Below are 21169 nucleotides of genomic sequence, written 5' to 3'. Positions count from 1 at the left end.
AAACGTAATGTGCTGTGAGGAAATAAACAGAAACATACGCGGCTGAATAAGTGCGCTCCTCTTTCGTTCTTTTGAGAAATAACAGTAAACCACTTTATTTCTGTGTGACTAATGAGCAATATTGACGCATCATAATTCATTATGATCTTTTTAACGGTAAACCTGTGGAGAAACATCAGCGCTTGGGTTTTAAATATTCCAATAATGCCAGCAAACCAACGCTTTTATCATGTTCGCTTGTGATCTCGCTGTTTCCAGCGATTTAATTCTGATAAACTTCCGTTTGTTGGTGAAATGATGTGTGTGTGTGTGTGTGTGTGTGTGACGGTTGCAGGTGTGTTTAGTGAAGCGCTGCGGCCCGACGGTGGAAACGTAGCACGTTTTGTGCTCGGTGCTCCAGGTCCGAGGCTATTAGCCCCGCCCACCCGTCCGCTTAAAGCCCTGCTCGCACTGGCCCGCGGTGGAAACACAGCTAATGTGTGACTGACATTTATTATGAAGCGACGTCATTGTTGATTCCTGATGATTTAGAATGAAAAAAAGGGCAAATGAACAGGTGAAAGGGTGAGATGTGTCTGACCTCCAGCAGGTCCCGGTCTGACCCGCTCCGCTGGGGTCATGTGACCCGGACTGGACTCCAGCATGGCCTCCACATGGCTGATGGTCTCCTCCGCGGCCGCTGTGGTCTTCAGCACCTCCAGCAGAACCTGAACCAGACGAGCGTTCGCCTCACGCAGCAGATCCCTGAGGAGAACAACACTGATGACACAGAGATCTGGGGGTGTGTGTTTATCTATCTATCTATCTATCTATCTATCTATCTATCTATCTATCTATCTATCTATCTATCTATCTATCTATCCATCTATTATCCATCTATCCATCTATCTATCCATCTATCCATCTATTCATCTGTCTATCTATCCATCTAGCCATCTATCTGTTTGTAAATCCATCAGTTCTAACGACGTCACAGAACTTCTTCATGAGCTCTAATTATTCCTCACCGCTCTGTGATGATGTCATCAGATGCGAGCTCTGGGTCAGATGACTGTGATGTCACGCTCCTTCCATGACCTTTGCCCTTTATCACCTCCTCCTCCTCTTCTTCCTCCTCTTCTTCCTTCTGGAGTTTATGCACAGGCAGAAAAGAGATGGCGTATAAGAAGCCCGTCATTGAAGCTCAAACTCTTTCAAACTGTCTTTCTATTGAGGTGCGTTTGTCAGGCCGAGCGCAGCGAACACACACAGTCAAACACAAACACACACACACACCAGACGGGGCTTTCACTGCTGCCATAGCAACAGCTGCACCTGAGAGGAAAGATAGAAAGGTTTGTAAGGTGACAGACGCCACCTGGTGGAGGAGGACGGTAAACACACACACACACACACACAGTACTGGTGTGCAATATAAAATACCACACACACTCACGTTTACTTAGCTATCTAAACGGGGACATCTAAACCTACCCATCTCACACACTCACACACACACACACACACACACACACACACACACACACACACACACACACACACACACACACACACACACACACACACACACACACACACACTAACCTACCTCTAAACCTGCCCATCTCACACACATACACGCACACACAGCTCACCTCGGCCTCCTCATCTCTGTTCGTCTGCACAGCGGTGCTCGTCTCTCTGGCCTGTTTGCTGATGCGTGTGTGTTCGGTCTGCTGGGCGAACTCCACCGACATCTGCACGATCACCTGACACACACACGACATCATCAAGCCCTCATTCAAGACAAGCTATCGAGATCAAACTCATCAAGACTGCCGATTCAAGACACATTTTAAACAAAGCACCTTCGCGATCTCCTCCTCCAGCTGCTCCTGCTGGTGTTTCTCCTGTGCGGGAGGAGATCCGGGTCGACGCTCCCGATCCCGATCCGTCTGCTCCTCACGCCAGCTCTCGCACGGGGATTCCTGACCGGCCTGCAGCTCACGCCACAGACCTGACCCAGCGATCACAGAGACACGCTCCTCGTCCTGAGAGACGATCACAGAGTCACGTGAGAGTGTGTGTGAGAGTGTGTGAGATGTCCGCTCATGCGTGAGGTGGTGTTGCGTAACACCCTGACTGCTCGGCTCTGAGATGTAGGGCGGCTCGCACGGACGGACTTCACAGTGAATCACAGAGAAACTCTGAGGTTAGACTGACCTGTTCAGCTCGCTCGTCTCCGGTCAGGGGCACACTGGCACTCGGCACGCTGGGAGGAACACACACACACACACACACACACACACTGAGTGAATATCAGCAGAAACATGGACCTCAATCATATCCCAGAGTTTGTGAGGGAATGGCAGGACGTTTAAGAGTGAATGAGCTCATGATCACTTACTAAAAAGATTACAAAATAAAAGTTTGTGTTCACATAATGTGTGTGTGTGTGTGTACTGTGTATACTTATTTTGTATATGTAAATACACACACATACATACAGTATATTTAATAAAAATGTGTTTTTATATATATATATATATATATATAGACCATTTTGCAAGATGTAAACAACACTGGTCCAGAAGCACTCCCTGTTTCAGTTTTTTCACACTACATAAAAGCTGGGATAAAATACAACCAACAGAACATTTAAAACTGAATAAAAAAGTTAAACAAACATCTTTAAGATTTTTTGTTTACATGTGAAATAAAGAAAACAGTTACAAACTGAAACAGGAAGTGTTTGTGGACTAGTGTTGTTTACATCTTGCGAAATGATCTATTATATGTATACATATGTATCCAGTATATACATTATATTTCTTAAATATATACATGCATGTGTGTGTATTTATACATATAAAAGTATAAGTATATATTATATAAGTATACAAAGCACACACATATATTATGTAAACACAAACTTTGTATATGATTAATCGTTACCCAGCACTCATTTTATTTGTTTATCTGTCGTGTGATCATTAACCCTCATCAGTGAACCGTGAACGTGTTTTTAAATGATTGAAATATGAACTGAATCTCAGGGGAACTTGTTAGTTCAATTCGCTTGGGAATCACTGACAAAAATAAGACACAAATACATTTATAAACTTCATACGATGACAGGAGGATAACAATATATTATAAATAAATATCAAGAATAATAACAAATAAATTATGTGACAAACTAGAAAGAACAGGCGCTGGAAGTGTTGAGTTATGACCCAAGAGGCCTTTAGTTTTCAGCCTTTATTGTGGAAATATCAAACTGACAGCAAGTGGAGTTCCTGGCCTTCGTTAAAACGCCCAGACAGAGAAACTCTGACTTTAATTAATACAATTAATACAGGAAGAGTCCATCGCAAACGATCTGTCCGACTCAGATGAACCCCTTAGATTGAGAGTCTCAATAACTTTCACGCTCACGGTTCTCTGATGTTGCTTACATGAAAAAAAAATGATATCTTTATATTCTCTGGGTTTTTATCGATAACTATAATTATACGATATTTGGCTGAGTGTGTAATTCTACTGGACTCATTAACAGCTGACTCATGAAGTTTTCATATTCTCCCTACTCTGGCCAGTTCACAGCCGTGACAGAAATTATCTTTTCCAACAAGTTTACATTGATTTTTAACTTTTATGGGCATTTTTTACTTTATAAAGCCATTTTTTAACCTAATTAAAAGTTAAAATAATATTTAATGTACAATTAATTTACATTTAATCATTAAAGGGGTAGTATATGGATTATGAGTGGTCAGATTGGGAGCTGATGGAAGTGTGTGTTACTGTACTGCGTGATGTTTAGGCTCAGAGCCTGACTGTGCACCAGAGATGATGACGAGGGCTCACCTGCAGATGTCCTCGGCGCCGGAGAGCTCCTGCAGTCTCTGCTGGAGGAGGAGGATCTCAGCGGTGAAGCGCTCCTGCGTCTCCTGCTTCTGCTGCTGGTAGAAGAGCTTCAGCCGCTCGATCTCACGTCGGTGAGTCTCCTCCAGCTGAGCCCAACTCTCCTGAAACTCCGCCTTCAGCTGCGGGGCCGTCGGCTCGCTCGGCTCTGCCGGACCAGAACAAATACGGTCCAAATACGTCACGTAATACGAAATTACGTTCAAAAGGTCACGGGCGACGTAGCCGGAAGTACAGAGTCAGTGTTTCCAAGTTGAACGTGCAAACTAACTCAAACGCCGTTTACCAAAAAAGGAATTAAAAGGTAAAACAACGATGTCGGACGATTTTGATTCTGTACTTCCGGCTACGTCGCCCGTGACCTTTTGAACGTAATTACGTGACGTTGCAAACGCGCCTCACAGAATAGAGCAAGGCTAGCATTTGTCCTTAGAAAAGTTACATTTTTGGAATAAGCTTTGAAATAAGCGATCGTTTCACATGATAAGACCCTTATTCATCGTCTGGTGTCGTTTAAAGACATTTGAAGCTGCATCTGAAACTGTCTTTTGGACCTTGAACCGTTTGGTCCCCATTGAAGTCCATTATATGGAGAAAAATCCTGGAATGTTTTCATCAAAAACCTTAATTTCTTTTCCACTGAAGAAAGAAAGACATGGACATCTTGGATGACACGGGGGCGAGTAAATTATCAGTTTTTTCAAAAGTGAACTACTCCTTTAAGGGTGCAGGCTGTAAGAATGACTAGTGGTCGAGATCGGTACTGCAGTCCATGAACACAAATGTGTTGCTAAATGATTGAAATTTCAAATCTCAGGGGGACTCAAAGGGGGTCGGCTGACAAAACAACGTTTGTGAATCCCTAATTTATAACATTACCATCACATGGGTTAGCAGAAATCACATACAGCCATTTTTAAACAGAGCCGTTTCACAGTGTCTCTCTCTCTTTCATGTTGAAGGGTCTGTTAATAATAGATCTGAGACACCGGGGCTCGTTTCATGTCGACTGACCTGCGGACGGAGCGCCGAGGCCCTGTTGCTCCGGCTCTCGACTGCGCAGCTCCTGCTCGTGTGTGTCCGTGAGCAGCTCCAGCTGCGCCGCGTGGATCTGCGAGAGACTGATGCGCTGAGCCTCCAACTGCAGACGGCACTCATCCTACACACAGTGAATTAAATATGTACATACTGATGATGCTGAAATACATCAGAGACAGATATACACTCACGTTCAAAAGTTTGGGGTAAAGAAATTAATACTTTTATTCACCAAGGTCTCATTAAATCGATCAAAAGTGACGGTAAAGACACTTATAATGTTACAAAAGACTTTATTTCAAATAAATGCTGTTCTCTTGAACTTTGTATTCATCAAAGAATCCTGAAAAACAGTTTCCAACACTGATAATAATCATCATAAATGTGTGTTGATCATCAGATCCTCATATTAGAGTGATTTCTGGAGGATCATGTGACACTGAAGACTGGAGTAATGATGATAAACTCAGGAATAAATGACACTTTACTGGATATTCACATAGAGAACGGTTATTTTGAATATATTTAAGACGGGTGTTTCTAATCAAATAAATGTAAATCCTACCGATCCCAAACATTTCAACGGCAGTGTAAGTGGATGAAACGTTATTTTCTGGGGGCGGGCCTTTCTGTTTGACCGACCAATGACGAGAGGCCGGGCAGAGAAAAGGCAGCAGGAAAACCTGCTTGGAAACAATCAGTATTTCTGCAAAAACTGTTTGGAGCTCCTGATCTCACATCATAATCAGTGTGCGGTATCGCCTGGACATCATGCGAGTCTTTATCTGGAACAATCATCTGAGAGAAGAGTTCAGATGAGCCCATCACACACACACACACACATCTGTGGTTTAGCATATCATGAGACTGAGAGGCTCTTTTATCCGAGACACAAAGAGTCCTGTACGGATTGATGTGATGACAATCGCTACAGGCACAGATGAAGCATTTTAATGACCATCACAGGAATACGGAGATCGAGAATCAATTAAAATCAGAGAAAACTCTCCGGCCCGTTTATTCACAGGAAATACCGGCGATGCTTTAATAGCAGGCGTTTGATAAATGTCACAGCTATCACGCTAATACCGAAAGCCAAATTCAGCTAATAGCTCTCAAGAGCAGTCTGAGACGCACACACATACACACACTCCGGACACGTCGACAGACTCTGGAGAAAAGGTTATCGGGGCACGTTTTACGAGAAGTCTTTAATTTCAAAATTTTAAAGAAAAATCAGGTTATATTCAATGTGTCACTTGCTGATTCTTTGTAAATATTTGTTTAATATACTAGCAATTTCTGAGTGAGACTTATTTTAAAGAAGAGCTGAAGGATTCTGGGTAAACGGAGATCCTGATTCTGAACAAACAACTAAAAAACATGCAAGTTACTAGAGGTTCTGACAAAATGTTAATAATAATAATAATAATACCTTTAATTTATAAAGCACTTTTCATTTGCGAACAGATCTCAAAGTGCTACAGCAAGCGTAAAATGAGCAGAATAAGATAACATAAAAAGTGAAAATTCTAGATTAAAAGAAGCTTTTTCTAAATAAGAAAGTTTTTAAGCCTTTTTTAAAATGGTCGACTGGCTGTGGCGCCCTCAGGTGGACTGTTAATTGTCTTCTTTTTTAAAACATATATTATAAATCACAATTATTTTGCTCAATATTGAAATCAAGATTATAATAGGCTGGTGATATGATCAAACTCTTATTTTATGATGCGAGTAACGTTAAATTCGGTGAAATGTCACAATTATCAATACTTAATAACAAAACTTATTCTAGGTTAACTAATCCTTAAAGTAAAAGAAAAAAGGAAAGCTCTCTGGGTCAGAACGCACATCTTCACTGTGATCGGGGATAATAGGTTTGATAGCCGAATCACTGTCATTTAGGACTAGGATCATGTGGGTGTTTTAACTTTTAGTCGCACAGCTCTATTTCAAAGTACATCATGAACCATTTCTTTCAGTGTAAGTCTCCTAAACTGCTCAGCTGCATCTATAAGATGAAGAACAGCACGAGTTTGATGTGCACAGACAGACAATTACTTACATGCTCAGCGCCGTCCATTTCCAGTGGCAGAATCACACGCGAAGCTGTGACAGCGTCTCCATCGACCTGAGCATCTCCCGTCTCATGCTGCAGAACACACACACACACACACACACACACACACACGTCACACACACGTCATGAGAGAGTTTAACTCATGAACACACAACCGTCCTGTAGGTGAGGACGACGGAGCATCAAATCTAGCAACACGTGACTCGTATTAAAAACAAACTCAATCAGAAAGCTGCATGATTACGACATCAAATGCATGAGCTCATTAGCATACGACGTCACATGCATGAGCTCATTAGCATATGCCACCCACATTTACATAAACACCAGTGTTCAGAAACTTCACTGAAGTATAGTCATGTAAATTACATCAATATGCAGATGTTAGTCGATCAGAACAACGGTCATTTGCTAAATATTTAGGATAAAGGACCACAAAACAATTGGTTCAAGAAAAAGAAAAGAAGCCAATTTAAAGCAACTAATCCTATTTAAGGGCCATTATGATTTGTTGCCATGTGACATTAATTTGCAACAAAACAAAACAAAAAAATCATTCAATGTGAAGAAACTCGTTAAACCACATCATGGTAATGTATCGGTTAATTCAAGCTGAATTAATTAAAAACCAGCAATAATTACTTGACTAATGAGAATTTGTTTACGGTAGAATTAAATCAAACTCATCCACCACATTAGGATAATGATAATTGTGCACATGTGCTTAATTGTAATTAAAATTCCAAATACCATAACATAGCAAAAAGCCTTTTAATGTGCGATGGAAACGAGCAAACGAACATCTCTTTTCTTCCGCTTTCAGGGGGCATGTGACCTGCGTCTGTTTTAGAGAGATTCACCCATAAATGGTCTTTAGAGAAAGTGTAAATGAAGAGCTTTTCCATCAGAGCTGCTGAGATCAAAGAGTGTTCACACACAAGGAGAATAAAGCTCATCTGTCTCTCTCTCTCTCTGCTATAGCACAATCTCTCTCGCCCCTCGCTCCCCCTGCTCTCTGTCCGAACCGCAATAATCCCTCGTTCTTTCTCGCTCGCATTAAGTGCCCTCGATTCCTCCCACAGTTCTGCACAGATATATAATTCCCAGAGCGTCTACCGATAAAACGGCAGCTTTCTAAACCAACTGTTGCATCACGAGCGCTCCGTTTAATCATCATGAAGCGGTAGCATGTCGCTTACCTGCTGCGTGAGGCTGAAGGAGACCGCGAGCTGCTCCTCGCGAGTGTGTGCGTGTGTGTGTGGAGCGAGCCGGCTCGCTGTAGTACTCGCAGGCGTCTCTCTCTCCCTCCCTGATCTGGTGTGTGTGTGATGCGTCTCCAGCCCACCAGAAACACTGCAGTCCCGAACCAGCGCTTTATTTCTCAGCTCCAGCTCGTCCGCCAGGCGTTTAGCATCCGCTTCCGCTAGCGAGAGCCGCTCGGCTAAGCTCTCGTTCTCTTTCTCGACCGCCTCGAGCTTCTCCATCAGCTCGGTCGTGTGTTTCTCGCTCCCGTCCGCCTCGTCGCGTCTTCGCATCTCGGCGAGTTTCTTCTCGAACTCCTCGGCGTCTCTGATCAGGCGCTCCTCTAGCTGTGCTTTAGCGTTAGCCGTGAACACGTACTCGTCCTTCAGCTCCTGGAAGTTCACCTGGAAGTTCCTCTCGGCGAAGGAGAAGGTGTTCCTCTGCGTGTCGATCTCGTCCTGAAGCTCCTCGAGTCGCGCGGACGCCTGCTCGTTCTCCAGCGTTAGCTTGTTGACCTGCTCCAGGAGATTGTTGGTTTCGCTCCGTCTCCGTCTCTCGAGCTCCTCCGAGGTTCCGCTTTCCTCGCTGTGTTTGAGCGCCTGAAGCAGCGCGACTCTCTCGCTCTCCGCCGACGCTAGCTTGTCCTCGTAGCCGTCGATAGCCTCGCGGTGTCTCACGCTCATCTCGTCCCGCAGGTTCTGCACGTTGAGCTGGCCTTCCCGCTGAAGGTCGTCGCGGAGTCGGGAGAGCTCTTCCTCGTGGCTGAACAAGAGTTGCGTTCGGAGTCGCTCCAGTTCAGATTCCTGCGACTCGGCCATGCGATCCAACACCGCGTCTTTTTCCCGCTCTAGCATGTCGAGTTTAATCTTATAGTTCGTAATCTCTGATTCGTGTTTGACCTCGAGTTCGACGTTAGCCGCCTGCGCGGCATCAAGCGCGTCATGTAGGCGCTGCACCTCACCGACCTCTGACCTCACGCTCTGCAACTCGTTGTGTAAACGCTCAACTTGATTCGCCAGACTGAGTTTCTCTCCGCTCACTCGCGCTAACTCCTGCTCCGCTTTCTCTCGTAGCACTAGCGTCTCCTGCAGCTTCTGCTGGAGCTCGATGACCCTCACGTTCAGGACGTTGCTCTGAAACACCTGACCTTTGAACTTCTCAATCTCGGATTGGTGCTCCTGAACGATTTTCTCCACTTCGGCGCGACTTTGCTCTCGGATTCGGTCCACTTCGGCCGCGTGTTGAACCCGGAGCTCGTGTTTCATGGCCACGATCTGCTCCCCGTACATCTCGTCGAGTTCGGCTCGCAGCGTGTCGCGCTCTGATTGGCTGCCGTGATGATGGCAGCGCTGCTGAAGATCCTCCACGGTTTTCATGAGCTGCAGGATTTCTCCCGAAGACATGCGCTCCTTCTGCCTGGACACGGTCAGCTCTCGTTCGCAGATGTCCAGCTCTTGGGCTTTCGCTGACAAACGCCTGTTCGCTTCTTCCGCCTGTTGTTTGCTGGTCAGAAGCTGATCCTGAAGTTGCGCTATCGACTGCTGATGCTGATGATGTTCGGTGTTCAGCAAGTCCTTATCTCGTAAACTCAGCGCAGACGATTCTTCGGATTGTGTGCGGAACTGATGACAGAGAAAACGGCATGTTTTTATTTCAAAGTAGCATTTAATTTTATTTAAAAAACCATTCAGTCAGGGGGTTTTTCACACAGTTAATCATTAGTTTTTTCTGAAAGACGTCGTCGGATGCCCATTTTCCACAAGTTGGAGTCTTTAGGGTCTTCATGTAAAGTTTTTAACATACTTTGGTTAAAACACCTAAATTATTGTGTAAAACAACAACCTTTTACCTCCTCAAAACATCTAGCAAATATGCTAATACAGGAAATATGCTAATACGGGACAGTGTGTCAGCGGTCGTAGGCGGAGCATGAGCAAAATGACATCATAGTGCTCAGAAAATCCACACAGCTTGATTATTGAGAGTGTTTAGGCTTTTTGAGGATAAAAAAAGGAGTGAGCTATTTTTATAATAATCGATACAATCATAGACATCGTTTCATCGTTATAGCTATTTTTACAATTATCGTAATAATCATATCCATCGTTTCATCGTTATTTTATAATAATCGTTACAATCATAGACATCGTTTCATCGTTATTTTTATAATAATCGTTACAATCATAGACATCATTTCATCGTTATAGCTATTTTTAAAATGATCATTATAATCATATAAATCATTTCATTGTTATAGCTATTTTTAAAATTATCGTTATAATCATAAATCGTTTAATCGTTATAGCTATTTTTATAATTATTGTTACAATCATTGACATTATTTCATAGTTATAGCTATTTTATAATTATCATTACAATCATAGACATCGTTATAGCTATTTTTATAATTATCGTTACAATCATAGGCATCGTTTCAACGTTATAGCTATTTTTATAATTATCGTTACAATCATGGGCATCGTTTCATCGTTATAACTATTTTTATAATTATCGTTATAATCATAGTCATCGTTATAGTTTTTATTGTTACAATCAGTCATCAAATTAAAAAAAAGGTAATTGCGATTTTTCTAACAATTCTCACTTTTTCTCAGAATTGCGAGATTGTACTTTTGACAACACTACTACCCCTTTTCCACCAAAGCATTTGGAGAGCCGGTTCATCAGTGAACTCTCACCCTCTCGGCTTCACTCAGCCTCTCCTGAAGCTGTGTGATCAGTATCAGCTGCTCCTGTGTCTTCTCCTGGTGACCTCTGACCTGCGTGTCCCTGTCCTCCAGCTCCTGTTGGTACAGTGTGATCTTCTCCTGGTGACCTCTGACCTGCGCCTCCCTCTCGTCGAGCTGCTGCTGGTACAGAGTGATCTTCTCCTGGTGACCTCTGACCTGCGCATCCATCTCTTCTAGCTTCTCCTGGTGACCTCTGACCTGCGCCTCCCTCTCGTCGAGCTGCTGCTGGTACAGCGTGATCTTCTCCTGGTGACCTTTGACCTGCGCGTCCCTCTCGTCGAGCTGCTGCTGGTACAGCGTGATCTTCTCCTGGTGACCTCTGACCTGCGCCTCCCTCTCGTCGAGCTGCTGCTGGTACAGCGTGATCTTCTCCTGGTGACCTTTGACCTGCGCCTCCCTCTTGTCGAGCTGCTGCTGGTACAGCGTGATCTTCTCCTGGTGACCTCTGACCTGCGCCTCCCTCTCGTCGAGCTGCTGCTGGTACAGCGTGACCTTCTCCTGGTAAAGCGTGATCTGCTGACGGGCCTGGAGAAGATCTGAGGCGGTGGAGCTGATGCTGGAGCTCCTCAGGATCTCGCCGGCCTGCAGCTGGAGGAACAACGAGACACTCAGGGTATCGACAAATACAATACATAACTACAGTAAACCTCAGACGTTATAGTTATCGTTAGTTATTTTTAGAATTATCATTAGTTATAGTTATTGTTACAGTTAATGTTATTGTTAGTTATTTTTAGCATTATCGTTAGTTATCAATAGTTATCGTTATAGTTATTTTACAATTATCGTTACAGTTAGTTATCATTACATTAGTTTGTTATTATAATTATTTTTAGAATTATCGTTATAGTTATCGTTACAGTTATTTTTAGAATTATCGTTACAGTTATCATTACAATTCTTTTTAGAATCAACGTTACTGTTATTTTTAGAAGTATCGTTATAGTTTTTTTTTAATTATCGTTACAGTTGTAGTTATCGTAACAGTTATTTTTAGAATTATTGTTACAGTTATAGCTATCGTTACAGTTTTTTAGAATTATCGTTAAAGTTATAGTTATCGTTACAATTATTTGTAGAATTATCATTATAATTATCTTTAATTATTTTCAAAATTTTCATTAGTTATTTTTAGAATTATCGTTACAGTTATAGTAATCGTTAGTTATTTTTAGAATTATCATTAAATTTAGTTATCGTTAATTATTTTAAGAATTATCGTTACAGTTATTTTTAGAATTATTGTTACAGTTATAGTAATTGTTAAGTTATTTTTAGAATTTAGAATCATTAGAATATCATTAGTTATAGTTATTGTTACAGTTATGTTTTTAATTACCATTACAGTTATAGTAATCGTTAGTTATTTTTAGAATTATCGTTACAGTTATAGTTATCGTTAGTTATTTTGAAAATTATCGTTAAAATTGTAGTTATCATTATGGTATCATTAAAATTGTAGTTAGCATCACGCAGGAACAGTAGCGACGCGTCTGGTACCTGTTGGAACTGAACCTGTAGTTTCTGGCTTTGCTCGGTGAGCTGCAGGAACTCACGCATCACTTCCTCCTTCTCGGCCCGCGCCTGCTGCATGTTAGCGGTGAGCTGCGTGATGATCTCGTCCCTCTGTTTCAACGCCTCCTCGAACTCCGGCAGCTGTGGACACACACACCGGACACGTCATTTCATTTCACCAACCCTGGACGCGCGTCTCTGAAACGTTTACAGACCGAGTGGCTATGTAGCAAACTTAACTTGTGCGGAAATTTGGAATAACGCATATAAAAAAAAAAACAGCAAACAAAAACAACGAGTCGTTAGCGGGACGGGCACACACACCTGCTGCCCTCCTTCGGGCCCGAACGCTCGTCGGATCTCCTCCAGCTCTCGGCTCAGCTCTTCTATGGCCATGCTCTTGGCAGCCAACTCGTCCTCCATGACCTGGATCTGGTTCTGCGGGTCAGGCTCCATCTGGGCTTCGGTCTGAGGGAGGTCCTCCTCCTGTCGGAGACACCAGAGCTGAGTCACAACCAGAACCAGAACCAGAAGCATTCATTAAACACCCCTTCCACCCAACGGTGCCGGAGCGCGGTCAGGAGAATCTGGGAAACTTCTACTGAATCTCAGGGTTATTAGAGTTAGCCAAAACATCTTCATTCCTTGAAACAAAACAAAAAAGTTAATTGAAGTAAAATCAAATATTTAAAAAAACAAACTTATTTTATTTACTAAACTTTTCTACATTTTGAATTAATCACAGGGTTATTATAGTTAAAAAACAATTGTTTTTTCAGTTTTTTAAATATTTTAAAAAAAGATAAATTATTAAATGTTATAGATCAATTATTAAAACATAAATATCCACTTAATTATTGAAATCACCAAACAAATTCCTAAAAGTACCTTTTATGTAAATTTAGTATTTTTTTGCTCAAGTTTTTTTTTATTTAAAATGTAGTTTTTTTACACAAGCTTGTGCTTAAATATAAAACAATCCAGAAACAATTAAACAAATCAAATGAGCGCAAACAAATGCTAAAATAAAAAAAAGAGATAATTTTTTGGGTGATTTAAAAATTAGTCAATTTAAAAAAATTATTTTTGTTATTATTATGAATTTAATAATTTATTTGAATATTTCAACATCTATTTAATGATTTCATTTTGAGTAATTTGGTGTACTACAATAAATATTGATGTACTACAATAAAAACTGAAATGACTTAAACCTAATAAAAATTACAAAAACTCAACAAAATGACTAAAATGGTTATTAAAATTAAAACAAAAATGACTTCTAAATAAACATCTATTAATACTAAATATTAAAATAAATATTTACAGTAAAAAATATAATAGCGTCTTAATTACACTAAAATAGCACTTCTGAATTCTCTTTTATTATATTCTCGTTCCTCTTCTGTCGATGGGTAAGGCCGTGTGTCCACAAAAGCGGTATTCTGCAAAGGCTAGCGTACTTTTCCGATTGTTTTGAATGGGAGCGCCACGTATTTAAAAACGCCAGAAGCGTGACGAGGCGGATGGAACGTTCAACGGTGGGTAAAACGCAGCGCTCCAATCACAGTGGAGGAAGGGTTGGGCAAATACCACAGCGACCAATCACCACATCCCACTTGTAAAGCAGCAACAGATGACGAGCTACCGTACAGTGCATCGACATTTTTATATTCAGAAACTCTGTTAAATCAGACGCTAGTAACACTTTCACAGCAGCCAAAGCATTTTCAGAAGAGCGTCTGTGGACACACAGCCTTATTCCCTGGAACAGCTGAACGCTCTCGAATATAAGCATTCGTACACGCTCTCCTCCACCAATGTCACATACACCCAACAAAATGCCAAGCAGCCGTGATTTGAGTGAGCGCGGTTAAAATGGCACAGAACGCCACGGCATTAGCATGTCTACAGCGTTAGCATCTCCGCAGCTGAAGGTAAAGATCGAGCTGGAGGTAAACAGGGGTTAGTGGGTTAGGAGGAGAGAGAGATGCAGCGAGGGAACTACTGTACCCCGATCACACAGGAGGACCATGGGAAATCACTGTCGGCCCTCTCCTGGAAACCATTTACCTGTCAGTTCACAACATCACACATGAAAGAGTGCACACACAAAACATGACATCATTTACCCTAAAATTGATCACATTAACCCTTCAAATACTGTGATGTGTGCAGACGTCCAGCTTCTGTACTTCTCAACGCTCCCTCTATTTCCCTGTATTATATTTCTGTAATCGAATCATTTTAAATTTAATTTTATCACCATATTTAATCTTATTTTAACTTAGGTTTCATTCTATATTTGAAACGTATGGATAATTGAGGATAAATGTGCTTAATATAAATAGATAAATGTATTTAAAGACAAATTAATGAAATAAACAAAATGTTTTTTAAAAAAATTTGATAATTGGAGGAAATAAAAAAATACTAAAAATAGGGATGCACGATATATCGGCCACCATATTGTTATCGGCCGATATATGTTCAATTTACTGTTATCGCCGATATATTAAAGCCGATAAATAATGTAAAGCTGAGACACTTAAGATGCGCACTGTTCAACATGATGGATTCGAATTGCTTGAGGACAGTAAATTGCAACATGCAAGGCTGTCATATCCGCTACATAAAATTATAACGAGAACGTCATTGTAATTGTGTTTTGGACGTGGATTTTAATGGTGAGACTACTTCAGGTGGTCAAAAATTCTATAAAAATTTGGGTTTAGATTTATTGGCAAATATATCGGTTATCGGCTTTCAAATATAAAGAATTATCGGTTATCTGTATCGGCCAAAAATTTTTATATCGGTGCATCCCCAACTAAAAATAAAATAGTTAAATAGATAAGAACTAGTATTAATAATCTTATTATTATTCAATTTCATAAAGTATAGATTTATCGTGCCTTGTGATCTGTCTTTATGTGGTTCTGCACTGAGCAGCTTCCGCTTGGGTCTCTGTGAGACTTCGGCCTCTTCAAGGTCTTCATTTCAGGCAGGATTGTCAAGCCTTCACTGCCTGGCAACCGCAGGTCACATGATGCATGAGCACAAGCGAACGCTGAAGGTTTCTGCATCATGAACCGTCCACAAGCACAGTTTCATCCCACGAGTCATTAACAAAGCAAACCTGACTCACTCAACCTGAGCCAGAGAACACACACACGCTTAAAGGGATACTTCAGGATTTAGCATTAAGCTTTATATTAGTAGAAAACCTCCCTCATATCCCCCTGAGACGAGAGATTTATGGATTTTTTGTAAAAAAACGTAATTTTGTGAAGTTTCGACCAGGGGCTAAAGACTACAGTCAGTAGTCGGGTCTGTCCAGCATGTCCTCAACCCGCCCATAGAGGGCGATCACACTCACAGAATGAACACATAGTGTCGGCCATCTTTTTTTGGAAGCTAAGCTAGCAGGCTCTTGTTCTGTGGAGAAAGTTGAGTCGTAGGGGTCACCATCCTCTTTTTCCCGGACATGTCCGGCCGTCGATGTCCTTCTGCAGTCGCCATTCATTGTTTACATGCACAGCTTTTGTTTCAATCAAACTGAATTCATTCCGATTGGAAAAGCTGAATGCAGTGTTTACGTGAGCGGGGTCTTATCTAGCGAAACGATCGCTCATTTAAAAAACCTAAATAACAAAGTTTAAGATTTATAAGCTCAAATGCTCGCCTTGCTCTGTTCTGTGATGAACTTTCGTGACTCTCCTGTTCGAACTCGTTTAAAAAAATGAACTAATCTTTTTTCATGTCATTTGGTTCATTCAACGAACGAAACGAAGGAGTTGACTCGGAAAAAGATTCGTTCATATTCTGGTGTCGTTTAAAGCCCTTTGAACAGTTTGCACTGAAACTGTCTTTTGACCTTGAACCGTTTGGTCCCCATTGAAGTCCATTATATGGAGAAAATCCTGGAATGTTTTCATCAAAAAACTTAATTTCTTTTCGACTGAAGAAAGAAAGACATGGACATCTTGGATTCACATGGGGGTGCGTAAATTATCAGCAAAAGTTTTTTAAAAGTGAACTACTCCTTTAACTACTGCGCTCTGTTCTACAAGTGCATTCTGGGAGTTGTTGTCTTTCATCCACATCTGCCAAAAATACATTTTCTGGCTTTTCTCAGTCTAGAAAGCTCCAAATTCAAAAATAATTTCACATTTCTTCCACATAAATGACCCATTTTAAACACACATTCATCTTTCCAGAGGCGAAGTATCCCTTTAAACACACTTCAGATGCAGTCTAGCGGCTCTTACCTCAGACGAACAGTCTTCAGCCGTCGTCGAGACCTCACTCTCGGGCTGGAGAAAGAAGACAAAATGAGGTCGCATGAGCAATTAAATGCAGATAATTGAGTCTTCTGTGTTAGTGGGTCATTAATCAAGACCGACACGCTTTTAAAAAAAAAAACAGCAATCTTAAAAATAAAGCAAAGGATCTGAAGGAAACCCACCATATCAGAGAACACACACACTCCTCAGCGTCTCTTTAACCGCCATATCAGAGAACACACACTCTCCTCAGTGTCTCTTTAGGGGTAACGCATGACTGGCCCTGGCGGCCTGATGCGCTCGTTCGCTTTAGCGAGGATCACGGCTAATTACACCGATGCATAACCGTCTGACCTACATCCAGCTCAGAATAACCCACCAGAACCGCTAACACACACTAACACTGCACACATTAACACACGAAAGCTAAACATTTACTACAGATCATCTAGTATGAGGTTCATAATGTTAATCTGATCCTAGATTTAATTTTGTTTAATGATAGCAAAATGAGACAAAGTTGAATATAAATCTGGTATTTTCATTGGTTATATACACTACTGGCCAAACATTTGGATTACATAAGATTTCCACACAAATATGAACTGTTTTCAACACTAATGATAATAATCATCAATGTGTCTTGATCATCAGATGATTTCTGGAGAATCATGTGACACTGAAGACTGGAGTAATGATGATAAATCACACCACATGGTTACAGCTAGCATTACTACAGTAAACCCAAGGTGAATATTGGTGATTTGTGAATTGAAAAGCGTTGTATAGCTTGTTCGTTCATGGCACGATGTTTCTCCTGGTTTCCCCGTTAGCGCTGTTTGATCTGACATAAGAATGCTCCTAATGTGAACGCTTTAATGAGATCTCGCTGCGATGTTATTAAAGGAGTAGTTCACTTTTGAAAAAACTTTTGCTGATAATTTACTCACCCCCGTGTCATCCAAGATGTCCATGTCTTTCTTTCCTCAGTCGAAAAGAAATTAAGGTTTTTGATGAAAACATTCGAGGATTTTCTCCATATAATGGACTTCAATGGGGACCAAACGGTTCAAGGTCCAAAAGACAGTTAATAACAGTTTCAGATGCAGCTTCAAATGTCTTTAAACGACACCAGACGATGAATAAGGGTCTTATCATGCGAAACGATCGCTTATTTCAAAACTTACTCCAAAAATGTAACTTTTCTAAGGACAAATGCTAGCCTTGCTCTATTCTGTGAGGCGCGTTTGTAACGTCACGTAATACGTAATTACGTTCAAAAGGTCACGGGCGACGTAGCCGGAAGTACAGAGTCAGTGTTTAGAAGTTGAACGCATAGGTTGAACGTGCAAACTAACTCAAACGCCGTTTACAAAAAAAGGAATTAAAAGGTAAAACAACGATGTCGGACGATTTTGATTCTGTACTTCCGGCTACGTCGCCCGTGACCTTTTGAACGTAATTACGTATTACATGACATTACAAACGCGCCTCACAGAATAGAGCAAGGCTAGCATTGGTCCTTAGAAAAGTTACATTTTTGGAATAAGCTTTGAAATAAGCGATCGTTTCGCATGATAAGACCCTTATTCATCGTCTGGTGTCGTTTAAAGACATTTAAAGCTGCATATGAAACTGTTATTAACTGTCTTTTCGACCTTGATCCGTTTGGTCCCCATTGAAGTCCATTATATGGAGAAAAATCCTGGAATGTTTTCATCAAAAACCTTCATTTCTTTTCGACTGAAGAAAGAAAGACATGGACATCTTGGATGACACGGGGGCGAGTAAATTATCAGCAAAAGTTTTTTCAAAAGTGAACTAATCCTTTAATACAGGCGAATTCAAACACCTTCTCACTGGATCTCCCAGCGCTGTGTGGTGACTAGTTGTGATCGCGAGTGCTAGGGATGTGACGGTGAGGATATTTTTGCACCGGTTAATCGATTTGTGACACACCGGTATTACCAGGATCGACGGCGGGGGCTTTTAAATCGCTAATTTAAAGGCAAACATAAATGTGTGCTTTGCATGGGCATTCATAATGGTGCGGTGCGGCACTGTTGTGTTGTTGTGTCCGAAACTAACATGTGCACGGCCGCACGTGTCCACGAAAGCAGAGCTAGCAGTCGCTCGGTCAACATGTGCAGCACATTTTAGTTTCGTTTTCAAACTAGCAACAATTCGGGGCGGATCTTCTGCCGTGGTCTTGTCAGTCGAACGAGACCTGACTCCTGTTGCTGAGCGGACATGTTCGGTTTAATAGTGTCTGTTCTCTAACTGAACTAAATGATTTTATATGAAAAAAAATAAATAAATAAATCAAATGGCCAGTGGGGGCGGTGTCGCGGTGGGCAGGAGGTGTAACCGGTGTTGCTTCTGAATGCTGCTAACGAGAAGCGCGGATCCGTTCTGCTTTCATTCCTAATGTTTCTCAAATGCAACAGAAGCGGCGGCTCTTATCAGTTGGGGACTTCTAACAAAATGTAGTCACAGTGGCAGGAAAAATATGCATATTCACCCGTACAACAGTTTAATATCTAATGTCTGCTTTTACTGTGTCCGATTTCAGCACAGTCACAAACGTTGTTTCCATGGCAACAGGAAATGACACGGCCACTTGAAACTTTGCCGTGGTAATTTAAATAATGTATACGTGCGTCAACTACGCATTACACTCTTTCTTCTCATTGGAAAGATGTGGAAACGGTGCTGACGGAGTTACGCAACACTCAATCAGAGGAGTCCAGCAAGACTGAGCCTGGGGTGAAGAGGACCGTTTTTAACTCCGGAGCCGCATGAGCACACAGACGAGGCGACCCGCCGCCGGTGTCCTGGAGATGAAGCACTCGCTGCTCTCGGAGCGGAGACAATAGCGGGAAGTGCTGCTATTCTGCTGCAAGGACACCGGAGCGCACACACACACTCAAACACACACACTAAAACACACACACACACACTCAAACACACACACTTAACCACTTCAAATGCAGTTGTCTGTTGCCTGGGCAACCACTAATTTCACACTCATCTATAACTACAAATGCTGCCCAAACCTGCCAGGCTTTAAAATCATCTACGCACTTATAATCGCATTAATTTGGCAAAAGAGCTGCGAAGAAAACAACTCATAATATACACACACACACACACACACACACACATATATATATATATATTAGGGATGCACATATTGTCTGTTTAACCGTTAACTTAAAGTACAAATGCAGACTTTTTTGTTGTTGTGCATACATACATACATACATGCATACATATATATATCAGTACCTGAATTAATAACTTTTAATAGTGACTCTTTATAATTGTTGTGAAATTGCGGTTTTATTTTGCACCAGCAGTGAACCAAAGACAGTCTCATAACCTCAGTCTCAAGACCGATGTCAGATCAACGCGTGATCGATCGTCAACCAGTGGATCTCTGAGTGAGTGAGTGGAGGCGGGGATAATTTGCATATTCATTGAACCGTGAATACTAAATGAGGCAAATCAAAAAGATTTGTTAAGTCATATATAATTTTGGTGATCAAAGATGAGATTTAAGGGATAAAATGATTGACTTTAACAGGTTAAAGCAGGCAAATAAAACCCTAAAATTAAAGGGGCGGTGACCACTTTTGAAAAAGAAAGTCTATAAAACTCGTCAAAACTCCACGTATCCCAGCATGAGAACACTCATTTAAACAGCACACACACACCCGAACTTGACACTGCTTTCAATCGCAATGCGACCGGTCTACGGGACATAATTTAAGCCTTTAAATAAAAGGGTTATTGGGCTGTTCATACAGTCATATACAATAAAAGAGCCTTCTACGCGCGCACACAATATGACGTCACTCTCTGCGCAAGTGCGCGTAGTATGTTTTAAAAAACATTATTTAACAAATATATTCCCAACACTTTTTAAATCGCCCACTTAAAGGGTTAGTTCACCCAAAAATGAAAATTCTGTCAGTATTTACTCGCCCTCATGTTGTTCCAACCCCGTAAGACCTTCGTTCATCTTCGCAACACAAATTAAGACATTTAAGATATTAAGATCGCTCCTGCATACAGTCCATAGGCTTCTTGAGGGAATGACTCTTGCTGTCCTCGAAACGTCATTAAAGACATCGTTAAAATAGTCCAAGTGACGACAGGGGCTCAATCTTAACTTTATCAAACGACGAGAACACTTTTATGTGCAAAAAAACAACAAAAATAACGACTTTATTTCAACTATTGGTTTATTTCTCCCTCTGCGCGAGTCAGGTTACTAGTTTAATAGCGTAAGCTTCTGTTATTGTACGTCACACGCATCACACACATGACCAGCGTCAGCCAATAGTGAG

General features: G+C 41.4%; 1 protein-coding gene across 1 annotated transcript in view; it reads right to left on the bottom strand.

Moving 5' to 3' along the window:
* akap9 (A-kinase anchoring protein 9) overlaps positions 1-21169 on the bottom strand; it is a 75413-nt gene that overhangs the window by 41996 nt on the left and 12248 nt on the right. The window contains exons 3-16 of the mRNA XM_089122663.1: positions 16803-16847; positions 14545-14604; positions 12856-13017; positions 12517-12672; positions 10966-11604; positions 8224-9888; positions 7010-7096; positions 4921-5065; positions 3850-4054; positions 2203-2251; positions 1848-2030; positions 1635-1748; positions 1008-1126; positions 581-744 (exon numbers count right to left, since the gene is read on the bottom strand). Of these exons, the coding sequence (XP_088978789.1) occupies positions 581-744; positions 1008-1126; positions 1635-1748; positions 1848-2030; positions 2203-2251; positions 3850-4054; positions 4921-5065; positions 7010-7096; positions 8224-9888; positions 10966-11604; positions 12517-12672; positions 12856-13017; positions 14545-14604; positions 16803-16847 (3793 nt within the window). The remainder of the gene's footprint in view (positions 1-580; positions 745-1007; positions 1127-1634; positions 1749-1847; positions 2031-2202; positions 2252-3849; positions 4055-4920; positions 5066-7009; positions 7097-8223; positions 9889-10965; positions 11605-12516; positions 12673-12855; positions 13018-14544; positions 14605-16802; positions 16848-21169) is intronic.

The sequence above is a fragment of the Pimephales promelas genome, chromosome 18 (genome assembly GCF_988280905.1).
Source record: "Pimephales promelas chromosome 18, fPimPro1.hap1.1, whole genome shotgun sequence".
Lineage (NCBI taxonomy): Eukaryota > Metazoa > Chordata > Actinopteri > Cypriniformes > Leuciscidae > Pimephales > Pimephales promelas.
The sequence above is the reverse complement of the archived record's forward strand: the minus strand, read 5'-3'. Positions and strand labels throughout refer to the sequence as shown.